General features: G+C 41.1%; 1 protein-coding gene and 1 long non-coding RNA gene across 4 annotated transcripts in view; one reads left to right on the top strand and one right to left on the bottom strand.

Moving 5' to 3' along the window:
* nectin3a (nectin cell adhesion molecule 3a) overlaps positions 1-16416 on the top strand; it is a 52289-nt gene extending 35873 nt beyond the window's left edge. For 2 of the 3 annotated variants that reach the window (XM_028045595.1, XM_028045596.1), the window contains exons 5-6: positions 3807-3958; positions 9013-16416. In XM_028045595.1, the coding sequence (XP_027901396.1) occupies positions 3807-3958; positions 9013-9668 (808 nt within the window). In that variant the 3' untranslated portion in view covers positions 9669-16416. Of the gene's footprint in view, positions 1-3806; positions 3959-4831; positions 5325-9012 lie in introns of those variants that run through there. The other variant, XM_028045597.1, reaches the window with a different exon arrangement.
* On the bottom strand, positions 8214-23357 carry LOC114161927 (uncharacterized). Its single transcript, XR_003599105.1, has 3 exons — positions 23292-23357; positions 21566-21570; positions 8214-8225 (listed from the first exon to the last, which is right to left on the bottom strand). It is a non-coding gene; the product is annotated as an uncharacterized LOC114161927 (long non-coding RNA).
* Between the last annotated feature and the right edge of the window lie 1130 nt (positions 23358-24487).

Genomic DNA, 24487 nt, shown 5'->3' on the forward strand with positions numbered 1-24487 from the left:
TATCCTCTCTAAGCTAATCAGTGTGTGGAGGAACCTTTTCCTGGAGGTTAAGTACGACATGATTCAGAGAACAATTTCTCCTCTTTTTTTCTTCATGGCATAGGGAAGATGATGTAATGATTATTTTAGTAATCGATTATTCTGACGATTAATTGATTAATCAGATGAAAAACTGGCACATTCTGCAATTTTTCATTTAACCACTTGCACTTTTTTAAAATAAAATATTAGAAATACATTAAAAGATTAAAGTAAGCATAATTCAATTCATTTTCTAAAAGAGAAAATAAACATTTTATTGCCTAAAATTCAATGACATTTCATTCTTTTAGTAAACACTGATCATTTGTAGCAAAGGATGCATCTACAGCTAAAGAAATACTTCTGACAGTGAAGTCAGAAGTATTTCTGACTCAGTCTTTTCTGCTTGACTACATCAATAGTGTAGGGCTAATCTGTTGCCTAATTTTCAACTAACCAATTAATAACTGGAAAGCAACCGGTGCCTAACAGGATGTTTTTTTATTTACAGAATTTGAACAGTGTCAAACTTCTGGGTAGAACATATTTACAGACAAAGAAGGTTTTCTTTTAACTTAAATGCAAAATATATAGATTTCTTGTGCAGTTTTGGGTTAATTACTGCTTTCAGTACGTTGGCTTTTTTTAGTCCGTGTAGTCTAGTTAACAATTTTTCATTTACTAAATTAGTCTATGATTATTTCAATAATTGATTCTTCATGATTAATCAAATGAATCGTTTCAGCCTTTCAATCGTTTCAACCTTAGCTGTGAGCCTGTTTCTCTTGTAGATGCCTTTTGTACCGGGACATTTTATGTTAAAACTGGGAGGACTTATGTCTTTTAATTTGGAAATGGTTCACTAAAGAGAAGACCAGACACAGGAGAAGGAGGAATGGGCAAAGAGTCTTATATTTGGATGCTGAAATCTCATGAATTATTGTAGAAAATAAACCAAGTGCTTCCCTGTTGACAGAATGTGGGTTTGTACTGGGTATTCACATCAACTGTATCGTTAACTGTGGCAAACATGATTTATTGTAATTTTAATTTTTTTTGTCGAATTGATAAAAATTCTGATTCTAAATCCTTTATTATGCATTGCTAAAAGGTTATTCCAAAGATTTTACAGAGGGGTGCATAGAAAAGCATGCTGTATTTTGAAATACTTCGGCACTTTAAATCAAAGCTTGCTAAAGGGATTCTTGACATATTACTATGTCGCTAAAATAAAGTGCTGCACACATCCAGAGTTGGTTTGAGTTATCCAGGATCTCACTAATACTTTCTATTAGAGCTACATTCTCGAAAAGGCCCCAGATACTCATCATGTGAAACTGTCTCAGCAGGTATGGAGTCTGGAAAAATGTCCTAATATATAAATTCACAATCCCCTAAAAACTTTTGAGATGTTGTTAAATATGTCCCTGTTGTATAACATGACAGTAAACACTTTAAGAATCATATTCAGGTTAAATCTTCCACTGGAGTACAGTAAAAACTTCATTGAATATATTGGTAGTTTGAGCTTGTTGGCAGCTAGCAAATAAGAAAATGCCAAAATCTGCAAGTATTTCTGATATATGTCAAAACAAACATGACGTGGGAGACAGGCTGCAGTCATTCCAGATTGGCTTATTAAACCTGCCTGGCTGTAAAAGAAGAAGTTTGTATCTATAAATTACCGATAGTCTCACCCTGGAGCCTGGACACTGGAGCTGTTGCATGTAGTGCTGAACCCTTTGGGAAGACTCCCTGCTATAAATAAAAGACTCTAAACGGTAGTTCCCGCTTAAAGCAATCGGCCTGTTGGCAGCTTTCCGTCATCATTAAAAGCTTCATGCTTACTGTTTGCTCTGGCGGGTCTGACCTTTTCTGCTTGCTGTTCTGTCAGATTTTAGCTGAAGCTGCTTTATATCCACAATATTACGTCTATTAAAATCTTTTTTTTGTTAATTTGTGCACAGATTGACAATAATGTAAATAGGGATGATTGTATCATTGTTGTTGTGTTTAAGTTAATTGTGGTTGTCTATTAGGATTTTGTAAAACATGTTGATACTGTAGTATAGGTGAATACTGAATTTGCGTGAGGTGATTATTAGTATATTTTTCACTTTACTAAATTCATTGTCCAGACAAATCTTTTTCACCGATGTTCTCCTGATGTCTTCTACATTATTGTAAAGCTCTTATTGTGAAAGTTTGACACATACTGTGTGTTAAGAAATATGCAGAGGTGGTTAGTGTTGTTTTTTATTATTACTTACTCCGCTTGGTAAGAATTTGTTTTTCTTTTTCTGCAAATTAGGTAAAGAAAAACACAAAACTGTGCTTCAGTCAGAGAAGCACTACTTTAACTTATTTTTGCTGAGGTGAAAGTAAAGTATTTTTTTAAAAAGCGAGTCTGAATAACTGATCATAACATCTGATTTAATATTTAAAAATTAAATCAGACCGGCACAAGTTTTGTGTACCAAATTCTGGTATTTTAAAGACTAAAATGAAAAAAAATAAATTCCTAATTGTTTTTTTGTTTTTAAAAAAAATAAAACACAAGAAGTTAAGACTTACTGTAATGTTTAGATACATTACGGTACATCCAGTGACAATAAATAATGTTTACTTTATCTTTTTGATCTAAACATGCCACGACAACAGCTCCAGCAGATAAAACATAGCATGAGAACAACAAGGTTTGTATAGAAACAAAGTCTCTCTTGTCTGTCTGGTTCTTCTTTAAATGAAATAAGCTTGTTCTTCATTTAGTTACTCTCAGTGGGTAGAGTACCCAGCGATTTTACTCAAGTAAAAGTAGCCATACTTCATAACAATATTAAGAAAAAGTGAAAGGTGCAGTGTAGTAAAACTAGTGCTGAACTTTTCTTTTTATCCCAAAATGTTACTCACTCCCAAAAGTGTTCATATATTGTGAACACTTATTTTGTTTAATAAATGTTCACAATATATAAACACTTATTTCTGTTTCTGTGCTGTGTTGACGGTGGTTAGCAGGATACAAAATAAAGTTAGAATGCTTAAAAAAACCAACTTATTATTACGATATTGTTAATATTTTAGCGGGCTAATCCTAAAAATCTTATCAGCTGGTTACATGTTAAACAGACCAACCAGGGTCTGATTCTGGAAAACTGTTTCCTGCTGTTTGCTAACCTTCTTAGCATTAGATCCAGGTCAGCTAAGTGGAGGTGACTGCTAGCTGGAAAATGTTTTTTTAAATTTAGATGCATCATTTTGAGCAGGATAAAACCTGGTGTCATGTTTGAATTCTATCATTGTGCTTTAAAAGTTAGAAATCTGATGTTCCTTCGTTTGCCATTTACCTGTTTAGGATTGTATTTGAAACGTAATCAATTTCAAATTTATTGATGGAACTTAACTTAATGTCGTTTTGATTGTTGATTCTATGTTGCATTGTGTTTCTGTGTTTCATATGATGTAAAGCACTTTGAAATGCCTTGCTGCTGAAATGTGCTATACAAATAAAATTTGATTGATTGATTGATTGATTTACTCAGCCTACAAGTTAACTAATTTAGTGTTGTTGTTTTTTTGCCTAAACCCTGACGTTATTTCAGGGTTTAGGCAAATGTAAGGAATTGTAAAAACAATTTCCTTACATCTGAAGGAAGAATTCATGTAATTTATCTGAATAGTTACCAAAATACAACTCAATACAAGATCGATTCGGTTGGATTTTTCTTTTCAGTTTTTGTCTGTTAAATGGCACAGACTAAAATATGTCGCCTCTGGTTTCTGTGCAGGTTGGATGGAGCCATGCCGGAGGGTGTTAAGATTTCAAATAACAGCCTTTCTTTCACACGCCCGCTAGAGCGCAATGATTCTGCAATCTATCGCTGCGAGGTGACTAATGACATTGATCGCAGCACTCACAATGTCAACTTCTGGGTTCAAGGTACTTTTAACTTTTTTCTCACAGTTTGGTTACATATTACCTGATCTTCTCAACTTTTTTTTTTTTTGTTTTGCTTCAAGTTTTTCTCATGTAGGATAAAGTTCAGTAGTTAATGTCCCTAGAACAACTAAGCTTCAGTGTAAATGTCCCTGCCAGGATCCACTTTCACACGTCCCCGGCAACAGAGGAGGAGCACGGGCCGCAGATAAAGAGTATCAGGACTGAACGTTTCCAGTGTTGTGGTTTTGGCAACATTAGATGACTCAGATAAGAAAGAAGCTGTTTATCCCTGCTGGTTCAGCAAAGTATTCACCCATGTAGCCTTTTTACTGAGCTTTGTTAAGGTCAGGTTACACAGCAGGACATAATGAATTGGGTTGAGAGATTTGCAGCACACAGAAGTCTGTGTTTATACTCCATAAAACATCTTTGTTCAGCAGTAGATTGTGCCCCTACAGCACTGGTGCACCAGCAGCTCTGATTATTTAGCTCAGCTCAACACCTATAGATTAAACTGTGAAGTAATGGGAGAGTGGAGTTCACTGACTCTCCAAACAGGATTTACTTTCATTTGAATTTGATCCTGTCGATGCAATTAGAAGGCTTTGTTCACACATCTTATTTTTTTTATATATTTGGCAATGTTGCAACCGCAAACCTCTCTTAAATTTGTAAGGGTTTTTTGTTTAGAATTTCTGTGTTCCTTAGTTTCTATTCGTGGATTAGATTAGCTCTGTTTTACTGTAATTCAGTCCCATAGTTGCTTTAGTTTTATTATCTTCCTAATGTCTAGTTATTGGTTAATGTTAGATTTGTTTTCCTAGTTACTCAGTTCTCCTTTGCCTCTGTGCCATTTTCCCTCTCTCTCCTCAGTTTCCCTTCCGCTCTCTCCCCTCACACTGCAACCCTTTTTTAATCACCTGTTCCTTGTTCAGGTAATCAAGCTCACCAGTAAATATACAACTCATTCTCAGTCACTTCTTGCTGGTTCCTCTCATTATATCCCATTACTTCTCCTTAGATTCCAGGCTGTAATTTTTCCCTGCATTCCTGTTTTTGTACGTTTTGTTCTTCATTTTTTTATTAAACATTTTTCATCTACTTGCTGCCCCTGCCTTTCTGCGTTTGAGTCCAACGCTCCTGCAGCTCCACTCCTCCCACACGACTCCAACACTCAGCTCCTTCAGACTAGCCAGCAGCAATTAGCATCTGGTGGAACTGAGCATCTGCTGAGCTCATTATAGCAGCTACTTCTCAGTGAAAAGCTGGTCAAAGCATTGTTAGTAGAGGAGGGTTAATGCAGGAGCCATGTTGTTATGACTCCATGAAAGCAGAGTTTCAGAAAGAGCGGGAGTTTTTAAACAAGACAAATTTCCTTTAAGTCATATTAGATATATATGTCAAATAAAACAAATGTTTTATAACAAATGAAGGCAACATAGTAACTTCATAGGGTTATATACCATGTGCCTGGAAAATACATAATATTTAAATAAAGTTCATATGTGGAAATTGTTGTGCATCTCTTGACTGCATTACCTAAATCCAAAAGGTTGCACATATTTAAAATTATTTCAATAAAGTGCCACAACATACTGTAGATTTGTCTGTATGTGTCCATATAACTAACAGGCTAATCTGAACTGTTTTCTAATCTGAACTGAATTTCTATTAGACAAAATGAAATATCTTCTTTAAAAACCACAACCTCCATGTTCTCCATTGCTCAGTATCGCTGCTAACGACATCAGATCATCGACCACAGCTTCTGCGTCCTCAAGCCCCACCCATGTTTCCACTTTCCTGCCCGTATTCACACCCACCGTAGCAAGGAACGTACTCTAATGGAGACACTCCCAACCTGACCAGAACCAAACCAGACATTAACTGGTTAGAGTGAGACTCGACAACGGAGAAGCAGCAAAACGGTTTATGAAGTGCAACGTAAAAGATACATCAGCCGACATGTGTCAGAATGTTCAGGGGGGCACGAATACTTTTTGTGATTTACGTCACGATGAAACAAAACCTCTAGAAAACTGAGCTGCTCCCATCTGCTTCCTGTGTTTTTATTAGGTTGGGTTCATCATTATAAAGTTAGGGCGTGGATCCTAAGAACTCTCCATTGCTTGTGTTGCTTTATTTTTACTTTTCCTCACTCCTTAATTTTCTGCTTCTCTTCAACAGTAAACCCCAGTTTTGAACTTTGCTTTCCTCTAACTATCACAGTCTTTCTGGCTTTGAGAGACCTTGAGGAGTCCCGAAAGGCGCCGCCGGGCTCCGTCTGCGAACTGCCTGCTTTGGGAAGTTCCTGCTCCGAATGAAAGCACAGCTGACATCCTGATCAGAACGGACTTGCACTGAGCAATTATCTTGTTTTTCTTGTCAAATCTGGAGTGTTGGGCATGCATTCTCTTGCCTCCATCCCCTGCCTCCATCCCCTGTGGAGATGACCCGTTTGAGCTCAATAATACTCCCTGCCCCCTTCAAGCATTTCACATTCCCATTTCGTCTTTGCAGCTTTGTGGTTTCGACCCACGTCGCTCACAGTCAGCTACATGGATTCCTAGTCCCTACATGAAATTATGCTAATTGAAAAAGCAAAGTGAACTGAAAGCGTTTCAGTTCACCAACCTTATTCTGGGTCTACCTTTGCTTTCCCTCTGATCCCTGTGTGCAATTTCAGGTAATTAGATTCTTACTCAACCAATTGTGGCAATAATTATGGCTCCACAAGGGCCCAGACTGTGTTTTAAATGCACTCAGGCTTATGATCTGCCTGTCAACCCATCAAGTAGCGTTAGACCTGCAGGCTCCAGGTCAGCATAGAGACACTTAGCGTGACCTTGAGCTCCAGGCAGCACTGATTGTGTTCAGAAGAGCTGAAGGACAAAACCAGATTCAGGAACGTTGCATCGATCTCCCCAGGTTTTGTCTTCTCACATATCTTTCCTACGGCTGGTTTTAGGAAAGGAAGCAGGTAGACCATCTCTGTCTGTCTCTCATCCCGACACAGTCTGACATTGAACACTTACAGCATCTCCCAAAACTATTCATTCTGCTCCTTCACATTTTTATTGCATTATTATGACAACATTCAGTGTGTTGTGTTGATACTGTATTCGTAAGGAACATGATAACATGGGATCAGCTTTTTTTAAAGAAACAAATAATATCTTGATGGTATAAGTTTGTTTTCAGGACCTCATCGCATACTTAGAACTACCTTATGTTGCAGTTGGAAGTCTCTTAGTAGAAAGTTTCTACTAGATTAACTCTGCTAGAGATTTTAGGATGTTACCTGTTCTTCTTTGCAGTTAGCCTAAGATCGGTAGGATTGGATCAAGAGCATGTATGTACACTGATTTGTCACAGATTATCAATTGGCTTTAGCTCTGTACTTTGACTGGGTCCTTGTAACACATGAACATGCTTTGATCTAAAGAACTCCCTTGTCTTTTTGTCTTTCTGGAAGCTGAACCAGTCTGAGCCAACCAACCTTAAATCTGTATATTCAGGCAAGGGCTGGGCAATAAAACAGTATCAATATCTATCGTGATTAGCACGTGATCAATATCAATAGAAAATGGGTCACAAAGAATGTTAATAATTGCACTGAACTCCTACATTCTGGGGGATGTAAGCAGAGGACAGTTTTTAGCCGCTCGACCTCTCACGGCCAGCGAAGCTAGCTACTTGGCTGCATCAACTCACTCACTCACTCTTTGGTTACCTAGCAACAACCTGCTGAATAACATGAGCAGTAGCATTTTCATGTTGCCCCCAAAATACCCTGGTATACTTCACTCCTCTGAGGTCCGCATTTACTCACTGCGGACGTCCACCCGACACGTCCACACAAAGTAAATGTTTACGCCCACGTACTCGGTGACGCACCTATAGGCACAGGAAGCTGCTCAGCAGGAAACAGCACTCACATTGAGCTATTTCGTAGGCGACACCAAGTTGATACCACAGTCAGCACAACCAGTCGCAAGGACACGTATGATGACTGCCACGCTCTGCTGCCCTGCTGGAGAAGAAACATGGATAGGCGTCTGACCAGCTCATCAAACTTGCTAGCATCCATTTGGATTGTGGGAAATGAAGGAATTTGTCACAAGAAATGTATGCAGTGGGTACACTCGACTATGAAAGCTCAACCATCTGTGATTCACAGAATACACACAGTGTGCCTGAGTATGTTGGAGCGGTTTCAGGTTTGACCACCGTGCCTCATTGCTGCTTAAAAATAAAAAAGATTGGGCTGGAGCGAAAGGAGAAAATGAGGACAACCGCTTAAGAGAAAATTGTGAATAAAAGAGGAAAGGTCACATCACCAGTTTGGCAGTATTTTGAATACTTAGAACAAAAACCAAAGCAGTAATCATTGATATAGAGAATGCTTACATTGACACGTTTCTCAGCCATATCGCTCTGCTCTAATTCAGGCTGAGGTTCAGTGTTAGTTTTCCTCCACAAATAACATTTTGCAAGTGGGTCAAAATGTTTGCTTAAGTCTGACCAGAATATCTTCTTTCACATTGACTGTGTCTCCTACATGGCTTCTAAAAAGCTATAAACAGGACTTCTAAAGGCTTTCATTTCACTTTTCCGTCATAGCCAGATTTATAGGGTGAATTGAGTATCAGTTGTCCAGTCATCAGTCTCCCACATGAGCTGTAGATCTCTACACCCTGTCAGTCTGTCAGTGTGGATGGACATAATACTGTTCAGTTGATCATTTTTATGCCACTTCACAACTTCACATTACTATGAGTTGACACACTACGTCCCTGTAGCGTGTCAGTGTAACGTGACAAAATCTGGTAAACATAAAGGTTGTGTGTGTGTGTACATTTGCTGTACAGCGCTGCCTTAAATTCTTGATCTTCAGAGGAAGCTCCGACTCTCCACTGTGTTATAAATTCATATAGCAACCATATTTGCTTTGTCAGTTGCTACAAGAGACAAAGCGCAGCCTTCCTCTGCTCCAGTTTTTATGACTCTCCTCTCACTCCATTCGCTGTCTTTTCTTTCTGTTTCACCTGCAGATCCCCCCCCCACCACTGCGGCCCCCAGTACCACCGCCTCCCCCATCCGCTACGCGTCCGGAACCGGAACAGACATGGACCGCCGCCGAGCCCTGTTCACCTCCCCCACCCTGGCCTCGGTCCACGACAGCAGCCTGGGCACCATAATCGGCGGGGCAGTGGGCGGCGTTCTCTTCCTGGTCCTCCTGCTCATCCTCGGGGGCGCTTGTTTTATGCGCCAGCGCAGGACCTTCAGAGGGGACTACTACACCAAGCAGTACCTGGGACCCTCCGACATGCAGAAGGAGTCTCAGATAGACGTCCTACAGCCGCACGAGCTGCAGGAGGTTTACGGGGACAAGACGAGCAAGGGCAGCCAGGAGCTGAAACCCAAACTGGGCGGGGACATCATTTACCCCGACTACACTCCGGAGCGGAAGGACAGGGACGACTGGAACGACAGGGGGGATGGCCCCAGGGTCACGAAGGAGGGGAACTATTACCCAGATCACTACAACAACCAAAACATGCACCCCTGCGGGCCTCCCGTGCACAGCCCCATTGTTAACAATGGCTCCCCCTACCTTCCGGAGGACTGCTACGAAAACGGTACAGACAGCGACTACGTGTCGCACATGGACGGATCTGTGATTTCACGCAGAGAGTGGTATGTGTGAGGACAACTAGGGACAAAACGGCGAACATCCAAATGGGATTAAGTCAACAAGTGACAGACTTCAAAGGATGCATCGATTTATTTAAGAAGCAGAAATTAAATTTATAAGCTTTTCATATTGAGCTTCTTGAATGGTTTTGCTCCGCCTTGATTGTAACCACTTAACCTTACGGATGTTTTCTGGGGATTGTACTTCCGAGTTTGTAGCGATGAGCTGCAACGAAGCTGGAACGCCTCAAAAGATATGACCTGTTTCTGCTTTGGCCTACGGTGACGTGTCAAATCAATGTGAACGAGGTTTTGTTGCCCTCTGGTTTGTGTTTGCACCTGTTTCGTACACGGTCGGCTGTTCCACGCCCTCGTTGGCCAAGTATTTATTCCGCAGACCGAACGGGCTTTGCTCTCCTGAAGCCTCACAACTTCTGCCGCGTCTAGAAAAACTATCTCATGAGAGTTCGTTGTGCATTTTCACACACAAGTGAAGAGTTTATTATGGCTGAAACCAGTATTTAAAGCAAATTATATTGCATGCTTTCTAAAAAACAAAGGTATCATTAAGTGAAAGGGAAGTTTACAAGATGAAAAGGGAGACTTGCTGGCGCGTCGTACAAAGGGTGAAGCAAAGCAATGGATCTCAGTATGTAGCGGTGTAGGCATGGGCCGGTATGAGAGTCTCAGGGTTTCCTAACTGGAAGAAAAAAAAAATACTAACAAAATGCTATTTATTCAGAAAAGTAAATTATATGATTGCTTTCATTTAAAAACAAAAAGCAAACATTTTTGTAATTTAGTGGTAAAAATTTAACCTCCGTTTTCTGTAAAAAATTATTTGTTTATTTATTTATTTTTTTACATATTTATTCAAAGTGTTGCTATGTCGTGACAGTATAACATGAGACAGATAATCTTTAAAAAATGTTGGCCCCTCCCAGTCGTCCTACTGCCATCTGCAGAAGAGCAAGGGGGAGAATGTGAGCAGCGTATACAAAGGCTTGATTCACTGCGCTAAGACCCTCCTCCTGGCTCCGATTGGCTGAGTGGGAGCGGTGTGTTTCTGCAGATGGCTGTAGGACCACAAGGAGGTTGTGGAGGAGCTTGATGTTTTCATAGATTATCTGTGTTAGGACACAGTAGCAGTTTGAACAAATGTAAAAAAAACATTTTTTTTTTTATGAAAGTGACATTCTGCAGCTTTAATACAAGAGGTGGCACTCAGTTTCCTTTAAATGAGGGAAAAGCGTTGGAGTTTTTTTTTCAGCCAGCTGACTGGTAGGGCTTAGCAACAAGTGCACTAGGCTGCCCCTCCTGCACTTGTTGCTAAGCCCTACCAGTGCTGTGCTCTCTTTCTTTCTCTGGCATCGTTTTGAAAAGGCTTTAAACAGATTTTTTTTTTGTCATTTTAAAGTTATTTTTAGAACCCTGTTCCGCCCTGATCGCGGTACCAGCCCATGCCTAGCACACACCCTGACTAACATGAACAATGTTTGGTATCATAACTCAGTCATAAGCCGTTCACCATGTCACCTACACACTTAAGAGATCAGACACTGTGGAAAACACCTTTATTGTGTCAGCTGCTCCCAAAACTTTAACACCCACAATTGTCATAGCAACAGCATTTTTTATTTTTTTCTGGTAGTGCTTTTTTTATTTCTTTAGTTCAAAAGAAGTGTGAAAATCTCAGGTTGCTCTTTGAAGCAGTTTATTAAAAATAAGTTCTGCCACCAGAATCTGACTTTAAGTGTGTCAGACGGTCAAACCCTCTCAGTCTGTGGAGACGTCACTGGCAGCTCCTCCTGGTCCTCCAGCTCCTCCTGGTCCTCCAGCTCCTCCTGGTCCTCCAGCTCCTCCTGGTCCTCCAGCTTCCTCTCGTTGTCGCTTCTTCGAAAAACTCAAACGGATAAGCTGATGAAAAAGTGATGATAGCAAGCGTCGACTGTGCCTGACTTTACGCAGAATAATCAATTTTGTTTCAATCTTCGCTCTGCCTGAACACTTATCAGCTTCGGCTTTGTTTTTTTGTTGTTGTTTTTCTACCTTAGAAATCACAAGCACATATCTGCCAGAAGCTCTTGTTATTTTGACTAAGTACAGGAGACAGAAGAGTTTTGACCTGGTTCTAAAAGATTTGACTTAGGGAAAGTCAAATCTGTTAATTATTGTCTATTTTGTTTTCTTCAGTAGCCATACTTTGGAAGTGCTTTATTCACTGAAAGTGTCAGTGAACTCATTCAGACTATTGTCTGGTTTCGATCATTTGCTCTCAGTATTTTCAGCCGCCCCAATATTTACAACAGACTCTCCTATCAGATGAACACCGACATGGTTTAAACTGCAGATTGTGATTCCCACATGCTGTTTTCGAAAACTTCCACAAGCCAGTGCAGATTGAGAACTAAGAAGATTTAGTTCACATAATAGTTTTCAAAATACTTCCTTGTTCCTCAGCCATTAGTTATTTATGTTTGGGATCAGTAGTGATGTAACATGTGAGAGAGCTACAATAATATTACACTAGGGATGCACCATAAATCGGCACTAGCATCAGTTACCAGCCATAACAATATTAATATTGAATGTAGGCCCAAATTGTTGTACCTGTGCATCCCTTTAAAGACAGTTTACTAAAAAAATTTGAAAATAAAAATAAAATAGTCGTAGATTTCTCTTTGGCATCTTAGTGCCTTTAGTACTAATAGGATCAGTCTGGGATCCTATTCAAAAGAATTTAAATCCTTACATTTTGTCCGAGACTTCCAGAAAACATTTCCAAATTCAACATTTTCGATAACATTAAAAACTCCAAAGAACCAATCAGAGCGCCTGTGGTGTGTTCTCTTCAGCCGTCTTCCTGTCACTTTAAAATGATTCCCTGGTTCCTATAACTCCGTTCTGCCGCTGTCTTCACTTTCAAACACCTAGTTGATGCTGAAAATAGCTTCCCAGCTCTGCCTTACTCACTAAGAACGTCCACACCAAAGAGTGTTGTCAGCACATCTAAGCTCACCCATCGGAAAAACACAGTTTTTCTTTTGAAAGTCGGCTGATCACAGGGTTATTCAAGCAGAAAATGATCTCATTCTGGGAACCAGCAAATCTTTCTGTGCAAACTGATGAAATGATGTTTGATCATATGTGGGGATCTGGTAATAAGACATCAGATCTGAATCCACAACACTAAATCCAAATCCAAACTGTTACACAGCGGTGGCTGTTATAGAAACGCCACCAATCTCAAGTTGTGTAAAACTGAGGTTTGATAGTAACTGAAACCAAATCTACTGATATGGTTATTGACATAAGATCATGCAGTCATAAAAAAAAGCGCAGCTCTGTTATTAAACTTCTCAGTAAGTTTCAGAACCGCCCCTGTTTCCCTGCTGAGGCCTGATACCTCTTTTCCGTTTTCCCTCCTGAATATTTTCTGATTTCTGTCTCTCAGACCAACTGGCCATTAAAGTTTTGTTTTTTGGGGTTTCTTTTTTACAACTGCAGATCAAAGGAATCTGTTATAAATACCAGATGCGAGTGATACGGCTGTCATCATCTGACATTATGTGGGCTGCGTAAACCACCAGCAGTTCTGCTGCTGCTGCTCGTCGCGGCTCAGGATCTCCAACTCGCAGCAAAAAGAGAGGCAGAAGCGGCAAACGGATCCCTGGGAGTTCTTAGTTTTGTTTGAAAACAGGATTATTGAGATGTGAGCAGCTGACGTCACTGCAGAGCATGCCGTAATGTTGGGGTTTGGCTCCTCTCGAGGATGTGGAGCGGCCATGGAAACAAGAAACTTAATCTGCGAGTTAAAAAAAAAAAGAGAGAGAAATTTGAAGCGTGGAGGTCAGGGATGTATGTGTAATGGCTCCCTGTGGAAGAGATACATGTTTCTTTCCCCACAAGCAGCATTTCTTGTGAAACTAAGTTGAAACAAAAGAGCTGACATCATCAGCGATCTCATCCTTTCCTGCTTGGTTCGTCCCGACACTGTTCCACTCAAAGCTTTAGCTTTGTTTCCTCAGGATTGATACAGAGATCAGTGGCCTTTGCCAAGTCTCACCGCAACCAAGCAGAAAGGAAAGTCTTTCTTTTGCCAAACAAGTGTTGGTATCAGACAAGAGCAAAACACAGCTATCCAAAACAATCTGGTTCTTTCTGACAATGAACTTTCACCCTTTAAGTCACAAATTACCTGCCAGAGCTGCAGAGTCATGAAATCACTTTAATAGAACCTGTTTGACACCATGAACTGGTCTAAGATTGAATGAGAAACAATTTCACTGAGATCTATCAGCCTTGAAAAAGTGACAGTCATGTCTAAGGCTTTGGGACTCCAGCTAACTATGCTATCACATATGGAGGTGACATGGAACAATGGTGAACCTTCCCGAATAACTTTTAAAGTTATCCAGGCCTCAGTAAACTCACTTAATGTGAGCGTTCATGATTTCATCATAACAATCAAACGGAGTAAAAATGACTTTCACGAGAGCTGAAAAGAACCCTAAACCCTCTCTCACATTAGAATAATACAGTCACCTTCCTAAAATAAAGGTCTGTGTCATTTTTTGACATAAGTGTTTTTTTGGGCTTGCCTAAATAATTTTTTGACAAAACCAGGCAGTGATTTGACTTGGGCCGTTATTTTAGGAAGGTGACAAAATGATAAAACCAAAGACTTTTAGAAGGATATTCTGTGAGCTGGCTAAATAAAAGTGGAGCTTCATGGAGGATGTGGATCCTGTTACTTCTGTTGTTAAACGAATAAAAAGCTTCATAAAACAACAAGCAGCCCTCAGATGTTTGTAGTGGGACGTTCAGGTACAGCCCTTGCTGCTTCAGGACCTGACCGTCTTACTGAGTTTGATTGAACCATGAACCGAGCACAACAGCTCAAGGCAAATGTTAGCGACAGTTAGCGACCCTAATAATCAATGGAACTTTATGCAGAAGAAAAATAATTAGCAAAATTAATACAAAAACCACAAAAGCAAGTCCACCTCTAAATGGCACAAAGCAACAAATCAAGTGAAGTTTTTTTGGAACTTCATGCCCTGATCACATTCTGGTCTTTAATTCAATTGAGATGTTGTGATATTAACTTAACTCTCCCGCGGTCGTACGAGACAAGGTCCATCAAAACCCTGCAAGTTTTTTACCCTTTGCGCGGCTTAGCGGGGTAGCGCTGACCCTGGGTTTTATTCATGTGTGGTTTCGGGAACTGACTATCTGACCGGACAACCCTCCCCAACTCACCCCGCTGTACGACCGTGGCGTGCTCCTCCTGGGCATGGCGGTAAGACATGAGACCGCAGGTGGAGGGTTAAGTAGCCCATTTGTGCTCTAACGCCATATGGGGCGGCCAAGTTAAAAACAAACCTGCAAAGAAGAGTGGACCAAAATGACTCTAGAGGCGACGTGAAAGACTTACCGCTGGTTGCTGCCAAACGTTCTTGAAGCCAAAAGCAGCTCTTAAGTTTAATAGGCAATTCCAATTTCTGATTATATAAATAAAATTACTTGTACAGAAAATGGATGGATGGCTGGATTATTATTATTGATCTTATCTTAGTCGGATATAAAAATTTGTTTGATTGAGACACTTTTAATTTGACCAAACGAAGCTAAAACCAGAAGGCGTACAGTACATCGTAACGGATTCAGGTTGAGGCCTTCGTTTTTGTCGGGGGGTGTTGGGGGATTTGAAAGATTTCCGGCGCACGTCTCCACCCCTGGTTTTCTCGTGGAACGGCTCCGGGTCGAAGGGTTTAGATGTCTCAGAATAAACTGCTTTAATCAAGGCTCTCACTCGCGCCGTCGCCACACATCTGCCACTGCGGCCCCACATGGAAGGAGCCGTCCTCACCTCAAAACCTTCAGCTTTTTAATCAGCTTTTATGCCCTTCTGCCTCGGTTTGGGTTTTAAAGCAACACTGATTTAATGGATGATTTTTCTTTTTAATTTTTTTTGTTTGTTTTCCCTTTTTGTGTGTTTTTCGGTTTCTTGCTCACCAACTGGTTGCATGTGCAGCTACTTGCTGCCAGTTCCATCACTAATGTTTATATTACATGTACATATTAGGTCTAGTATTGGCGTGGGATTAGTTGTTCTCTGTCGTTCTGGGTTTGTTCTGGACTCCCTTACTGAATAGCTGGTGCCTTAAGTGGGCTGAGCAATGCACAGAAACTTTAAAAGCTGACAGATACTGAAAGCATTAATGTAAAGATTATTATTATTATTCAAAAGACGGCAGATGTGCCTTTTTTTTTAATACGTATGCCAACTTTCATATTTAAGATTTGCTGTTGCCAAGGCAGCAGAGTTGACAAAAGGTTTGTTATCATGCCTTACAGAGTTTAAAAAGGACACATGTAACAAGTTGGTTACTGGGAAAATTGTAATAAAGCAATGTTTCACTGGGAATTTTGGCGAGCCAGGTTCATAGAAAATATTATTTTCCTGTAAATATGCTGGCTTTTTTATTATTATTATTATTTTTATTATTATTGAAGAAAAATCTTATTTTTTTTGTATGAGGTCGGTAATTTTCACAGACTATTAGTTATCTTACGAGCTTTCAGCGGGCTCCTGCCAAGAGACCCGGTTTTCACTGCATTTTGTATGGAGAGTCGCTGATCAACTGTTTTGTACGGCGTTCTGCGAATGATTGAGGTCTCACAGGAATCAAGAGACGAGCGGGTGGCAGATTTTCTCTTCTGTTCTTTCGTTTGCAATAAAAACGTCATCGTTTTCACCTCCACGTCTCCTGGAGTCCTGCTTTCAGAGAGCGCGTTTTGAATCTCTTTTATAATTTGCTCTTTTTTCAGTGTCCAAGGAGTGGCTCGGCTCGGAGCTCAAGAGTGTAGAGTTTAGATTTAGGTGCCACAGTCCTGCAGGTGAGTGTTTGACTTTGAGGTTTATGAGGTGAATCTTTTTCCTTTGTTATGCAGTCGCTCAAAATGAAGCAATAAATTTGAATTGCTCGTCTGTAGATGTGCTTTCCGGTCCTCTTTTAAGGAACTCATTTTTTAATCACTCATTCACCTATTACTCTACGCATGTTAAGTACTTTTTTTAATGTGCTACAGTAATGATTATTTACGTTACAAACTATTTGAGGCCTGACTCATCTGAGCTGGAGTGTTTGTGTTTTCCAGTTTTTCTCATCATTGCCGTTTGACCTTGGAGTGTGTTTGCTGGGATGTCGACTCCTGGGAAGATTGGCAGCTGTCCTACGTTTTTTTTTTTCCCCCCGGCATAATTCGCTCTCCTTCACTGTAAAACGGTGACCTTCAGTCATCATGGGTTTGAAAATGGCCTTGCATCCCATCCCAGGTTGATGGGCTGCATCACTGAACTCCTTCTTGGCCTCTTTTCTACTTCACACCCTGACAACACACACCTGTGTGTTCCAGGTCAAAACCCCTGCTTCCATAGAGATCGCAGTTAACACACGTCACGTTTAGTGGTGCGGCACATTTCACCAACAAGGCCTTTCAAAGCGCTTTGTGACCAATTCTGAAACAGGCAATAAACATACTCTGTCAAATTCCATCATTAAGATTAATCATCGCCAAACACATTGATCAACGTTCCAGCTATTAATCAAAGGCAGGTGAGTCTCCAGCCTCGATTTGAAGGCTTAATATCTGGTTCTGGGGATGCAGAGCAGAACCAGAACCAGAAGACCTGAGAGGTTCTGGACAGCAGCAGCAGATCTTAAATGTATTTTTTGTGCTAAACTGTTCAGTAATTTATAAACTAACAGTATTTTAAAGTCTATTCTCTGAGCTACAGGAAGCCAGTGGAAGGACTTTAAAACTGGGGAGATGTGCTCTGTCTCCGTATCTGTTGTTAACATCGGGTCAGTTTTACTTGTCGGTCCGATGCCAACGTGTTAAAAAAAAGACTAATACCTCTGTGAATGCTGACATATCGCTAAACAGACTGTTTTTTTAGATTAAGATGAATTTTTAGTCATTTTAGGAAGACTAAAAAAAGACTACCACATCATTTTTAGGTAGTCTCTGATGGGTGAGATGCTGGAATCAAACAAAGGAGGAAATTTTTATTGCTGTTTAATGTCTGCATCCCAACAAACTGTCACCATTAATCATTTTGCCTCTTTTAATGCTCCTCCTTCTCGTGGAGTTCTGCAAGGCTCCGTTTTCAGTCCTCTTCTATTTTCACTTCATTGGCTGAGCAGTCAGAGCCAATCTGATCAACAGTAAACCTACAGACCTACTTCCCTCTGATGCCCTCATGACTTTATTTTTAGGTGCTTTTGGTCTCCGTATTTAAAGTATTTTCATGATTATTTAATCAATAAATGAAATGAAAATAAAAAAAACAACCTTTTCAGAATGGACCTTAAATCACAATAGCAGCCCACGCTCTTCATTAGCGCTGAAGGCAATTTTTTCAGGTCACTACAGGAAGAAACATGCTGAGTTTTAGTAGATTAAAGCTTCGCTGAAACATTAATCCGGTCTGGTGACTATTGATTTCAGTTGTGTGTGACACACTAATGATTAGCAAAGTTAAATCTCTGTTTTATGGCTGAGTGAGCCGAACAGTTAATGTGCATAAAGTCAAACGTTCCTTTCATATCACAAAGTGCAGCTCCCAGAGTTCAGTCTTGTGTCTGACATGCTTTTTGTTTATGCTGCTGGTCTGGCTGAGCTAGTTGAGTCCAGTTACTCGTTTCTCCATAAACAGTCCTCCATCCTGGAGTTTATTCAGTCGTTCACACAATAATCTGATCATTATTTTAAACGTCCATAATCTTTCCTCCCACATTAGTTTTTCTGTTTCTTGTCCAATAGTTATTACCTCCTGCTTTCCTCTCATCAAATAAACCAATATTTCCATGTTGCCATGATTCACACGTTTTAGTGATTTTTAGTCTCAAAACACACAAGAAAAGCAAGATTAGAGATCCAAAACTTGTTCATGATGTTTTCATGTTTTCACAATGTAAAGCACTTCGAACAGCCTTGTTGCTGAAATGTGCTGCTATACAAATGAACTTGAATGATTGACCATCATGGCTTTTAGTCAGCTGTGTGATTTTGCGGATCCTGTAGAAAACACCTGATCCTGGCCGCACGTCCATCAGAGGAAATGCTGGCGTTGATCTCAATCGACCAGAAAGCAACTGGCATTGATTTGAGGTGTGATTTTTGTCAACAGTCCAAAAGAGTAAATCAACTTGTTTTGATGCTACCTCCCAACAACAAAAACAAAAAACACCAGGACTGTCCCTGGACTGCTAACCGCTGGTGGATCAGAACAAAAGGTGACAGACTGGTGATTAAAAACAGAAAGTTGGCGCCTTTCTCTTTGTTTGAAGTAGAAGTCACCGAATCCGGAGAGCATCGGTCTCTGTCACCTCCAGCCTCTTCCACGGTTCACACCCTGCGTAGAGGCTAAGTGACCCGTCGAACGCCGGCTCTCCATCCCATCCACATCAGCACCCTCTTCATCACCGGCTCACCCAACTCACGGCGGCCACCCACATCCACCCTCCGCCCCCTCCAACACCCCTTCGTCACCTGTCACTCCTCGGAGATCTGTGGTTTTCGAAACAAAACTGTGAACTTCTCACACTGAAATTGCGCCCTGAGAACACTCACATAGGAATTCTCAATGGCATCCCTAATCCAGGCCCTCCTGCTCTAAGTGCACGGCACTAATCCCCCAGAGTTAACCTGGCTTTGGAGGCGCGGCGCCCACAGTGTCAGAAAGGGTCGCTCAGGAAAGGTGACAATCGTTCCCTCCGGTCCAGATTAGGAGGCAGGAGAAGAAACCAGATACATAATCGCTTGTGGCATGCTAGGGGGAGAAATCTGCCCTCTTTTCTGGCTTGAGCGTGCGGCTCTGCCCCCGGTACACTCGCTCTGTTATCACCGCAACTGGGATAACCCCGGCCTAATCCATCACGGTTAGCATCTGCGTGTTTGTGCAGGCAGGGTGGGTAAATAAGGCCGTGTTGGTGGGCTTGGGTTACGGCTTGTTGTCCCTTCTCTTTCTTAAGTCTTGAGCAGATGGCTGCAAAGGAGTGGAAGGGACAGGGGTGGGGGAGGACATTTCTTCTTTTTCTTTCACAGGTAATGAATCAGTCAGCAAATGTGTTTGGTTTTGTTGCCTCGTAAAACAGCAGCAGGTCCTTTCAGCGGCCTTTAAAGACCCCACCCTAAGATCTCCACGGCTTTTTTTCCCCCACCTAGTCTTTCACTCAGCAGCGTTGATCACATATGTCGCTTCACACCACATACTGAGAGGGAGGAAGAGGGAGAAACGTCCACCTCTCCAAAATCTGAAGCCACCAAACAGGACCCGGAGCATCAGAGGGGAGTTCACATCAAAGGCGGTTGCTGACTGAGCTGCAGCGACAAGTTGTTTGAGCTCACGGGTTCGGAAGTAATGCAAATGTCGCAGAGGGCGGGAGAGCGCGGAGCAGCTAAAACAAACCTGTTGTCACATGGCCCCCACGGCCCCCGCTGGTCTTTGTCTCCATGCGACGCGTTGGAGGCTGAGGGACGGCAGCGGCCTGTGGGAAGGGAGTCCCAGTCACAGGTTTGAAGTCTGTTCATGTGGACGAGCGTCTCATTTATGTAGAGGCTTCAGTGGATCTGTTTCAACGCATAACCCAATGAAATAAAACAACAGCAAAATCCCGCAGATGGATTTTAGTGATTGAATTCAGAAACGTCTTGGTTCGATTGAAGTGAACTCTGGTGCGGTTTGAATGAGCGTGTGAATGCCAAGCAAATGGAAGACGGCTCTAAAAGCAGGGAAGTGGACTATAGAGAACCCCACCAGCTAAAAATGCAACAACTGTTGCAATTTTGGTCCCCAATCAAACAGAGGTGAGAAAACCCTCTGTGACTCATTATTCAGCCTCGTTACATGCAGTGATTTATTTCAAGACTTCATTTCTGCTCATATTGATGATCATGGCTGACAACACAGGTGTACAAAGTCAGTTGGTGTCTTGTATGTTTCAGTTTGCTTCCTGGTTCATCAGCACAACTTTGACGTGCTGAGGAGATAGTTGGACCATTTGGATCAGCAGCAGAGACACGTCTAAGACTGGCACGACACACAGGACCGGACCTGCACACCCACGGCTTACAGCTAAGAAAACCCAGAATTCATTTTCTCTGAAAATTCGACGAATAAAAAGTTATTTAATGGCCGATGTTGTCATGGGAAAGACTGCTGCCTGGACAGGAGGCCAGAACACACTGATGGACAGCAGGGTAATCCACAAACAGACGTTGTAAGAGTGCTGTCTCTTACTGGGGTGGCGCAGGGGCAAAGCATGACCCACGTTAAGGCCTCAGCCCTTGTAGCGGTGATCGTGGGTTCGATTCCCGGCCTGGCGACATTTGCCGCATGTCTTCCCCCTCTCTGATTACCCTGTTTCCTGTCAAACTACTTTCAAATAAAGGCCACTAGAGCCAACAAAACCTTTAAAAAAATAGTAGTGTCTCTTACTGTGATAATGGAAGCTGGATTGGAAAGACAATGTGTAATAAGAAAAACAGAGACAATGTAGCTGGAGTTTATGTTTTAAGAGCCTCCATGCAAGAAAAAAAAAATCAAGATATAACATCAAACATTCAGTTCTTTGTTGGGTTGGGTTTACTTCTTGATGTGCAGTATTATGTTTTATCTCTGGAAAACAAAGTAGTTCAAATCTGTATTGGCTGGCTGAGGAGGTGATGTCTCTGACCCAGATGTTTACCATACAACATATATGACTTCTGCTTGGTTTTTATTACAGTTGTACAGGTTTTTGTTTTTTTTTTGTTTTGTTTTAATCAAAACTCACCTCTGAGCAACAGCTTTAAAATGAACCCTACACTTGCTGAACCTTAAAGTCATCCATAAAACACTCTAACTAACTTGAGCATCAGGTTTTGTTCCAGCACCTACAGTAGTTCTTACCTCGGCAACAAAAGATGGAGGGAAAAAACCCCCCCAAAAAACTTCAGGTCTCTATTGAAGTTTTTCTTCAAGTGTGTGGTCGCACAAAGAGGTTTGCATTGTAATGTTAAACAGTGGAGTCAGTGTGTGTAACCAGCATGGCAGACACAATGGAAGCTGTTTGTTTACTTTCTGCTAAAGCTAAGAGGGCAAAAAAAAAAAAAAAACCCAACCCTCTGAAGAACCTTGTGGTGAAGCCAGAATTAGCAGCGGTGCTGCATCACCTTCACGCCACACATCTGACGCGTCTGCAGCAGAAACGGACAAGAGATCGCAGTGCTGTGACAAAAAAAAAACAACCTTTGTGTGGCAGGCAGGCAGGGTCTCCTGTGAGACCCCACAGCAAAGACAATGAAGGTTTTCATGGATGAGCCACATTGTTGCTCCAGACTCAACCGGAGGCCATTCACTCAGCGGATCCTGTGGGCTGCTTCCCGGCCCACTCTGCAGCCACGGAAAAGAAGGAGAAGAAAAAAAAAATGTAGGGTGCATTTCTCTCTGCTGACTCAAAAGGTTTTCCACAGACAAAAGTCCTGAGAGCAGCAAGTTCCCATATAATATAACATTTAAAAAGGATGATTTTTTCATTCATTCTTTCTTTCTTTTTTTTTTTTTTTTTACAAACCAAAGGAAAATATCCATGTCCGACCATCAGCTGTAGCATTCATCTTTATTAAAGTGAAAAGTGGAACCAGGTAGGCCCGGACCTCCCCCCCCTGCACCCCCCTCCCTCCAATGGATCAGCTGCTAATTGGGCTGGCGGCGCGCGACCTGCTCTGATCGGGATGGGTGGGCGAGAGGTGACGACTCGGACCCCCACATCCTTCTGCATTGTTCTGCAGAGCTGGAGCAGATATAATCTTCAGTGAATTTTAATCCCGGCCAAAAAAAAAAAAAAGAGAATAAAAAAAACAATGCTGCGTTCCCTGGGAAATTTGTCTGCGAGGGACCCGTAGGAAAAGGCAACAAGAAGACGCTCGTGACCAGAACCGCAGATCGACCGGCGTGATTCTGTTGTGGAAAATGTTGAAAGATTTGTGGCGCGAAGGAAGTTAAGCCACGCCGTGTTCTTCTGGGTTTGGTGAACATTATTCAAGCAAAAGAAAAACATAACGGAAGCTGCTGGTAATATACCACTGCTCCAAAAAATAAAGGGAACACTTAAACAGGTGTTTCACACTTAAAGTGTTCCCTTCATTTTTTTGAGCAGTATATCTAAAAAAAAATGGCACCAACTTATAAATTTCACTGACCGCAGCTGCGTTTCTAGTGATCACGTGACATTTTAAATATAAATTCTCCAAACAAACTTTTCTTTATCGATAAAAAAAGGGTTTTGTTTTTTTTTGCCCTTATAAAAATTGGTTTATCTCTGCAACCGGATGTTACTACTGGCGCATACCACGAAGAAGAAGATGACAGGAAGTAGTTGGAAGATCATGGCGTCATGTTTTTTTAAATGACTAATTGCTTGAACACACTTATTAGTTTATGATTTGAATTGTGTTTCTTGTTAAATGGAAATGGCAATTGCGAATTTTTTTTTTTTTCTTTGTCCCGAAGTTACAGATCTGACTCGCCGACTTCCCATGACTCCCTTCATCCGACGTGCCAGAAGCTGCTCACCTTGGAGACCTGCTGGGTACGGCCTGGCGTGAGATTTACACCTTCTCCCCCGGAGTTTCATGAATACCAACAAAGGTTTTGCAAACATTTGTAATGAAATGCAGCTACAGACAAATCCATTAGACGTATAGTTTGTATTAGCTGAGGGAAAATGTGGACAGAGAAATCTTATTTTGGTTTCAGTTTGGACTTTCATGGATCTCCTGCTGCTGAAATCTATAAATCCCTCATTTAAAAAATGATTTTTTGCAGAGGGAGTCAAACATTTGTAGTTTTTGTCAGTCGTTAGATGACCATCCGGTGGACTTCTCTAGTTTCTTGAATTCATTTCACTTCTCATCCAATCAGCTGAAATTAGAGGTTAGATCGGAGAGATTTACTTCGGACACACATTTAAGAGTGACTAATACAGAGAAATCAGTAACGGTTCAAATATTGTTTTTAGACTTTATTATTAACTCTGCTGCTCAGGCACTACAGACGGAAACTAGCTTCAAATAAATCTGGTGCAAAGCGTCTTTTATTAATGTTTTTTGCACATTGTCCCTGTTTTAGATAAACTATAAAACTACAAGTTGTGAATTATAAACCTCTGACATATCGCTTCGAATACACTCCTCTGAGAAAAGGAATACTCTTAACAGACGCCATGGTAACGGTACATGAGAGAGGAAAATATTTACATAGATTTTAGATTAAAATGATGAAACACAATTTAAAATCTCCACGTTTCTACAACAGACACTACAAAAGTCTTTCACTGGCATTAGGGAGGCTAAACTTTCTACAGTAACTTCTCATATTCACAAGTCGACTCTGTTGCCTCCTGCAGATGAAGACATTGTTCTCTGGTGACAGTGACCGCCAAAGGTGCCATCGCATGAATTCATTTGGTGCATTTGAGTCCAAATGATGATTGAAACATGAACAATTTTAATTGTTCATCTTTGTGGCTATTTTATAAGACCCTTCCATAAACGTCAAATTTGAATGAAATTTTTACGCAGAGCATAAACGTGACGTTGAAGGAAGCGTCCGCAAATCTCTAAGCTGTACGTCAGAAGCTCTCCAGGAATTTTTAAGCTTCTCACACCATCATCCAGTTTGAATAAACTTGATGGCAACTGTATAAGTACGTCAGCATTAAAGTTAGCTGCTATATCGCTAAGTGTAACATAGTGACACTCATTTAAAAAAAAAAAAAT

The sequence above is a fragment of the Xiphophorus couchianus genome, chromosome 18 (assembly GCF_001444195.1).
Source record: "Xiphophorus couchianus chromosome 18, X_couchianus-1.0, whole genome shotgun sequence".
NCBI lineage: Eukaryota > Metazoa > Chordata > Actinopteri > Cyprinodontiformes > Poeciliidae > Xiphophorus > Xiphophorus couchianus.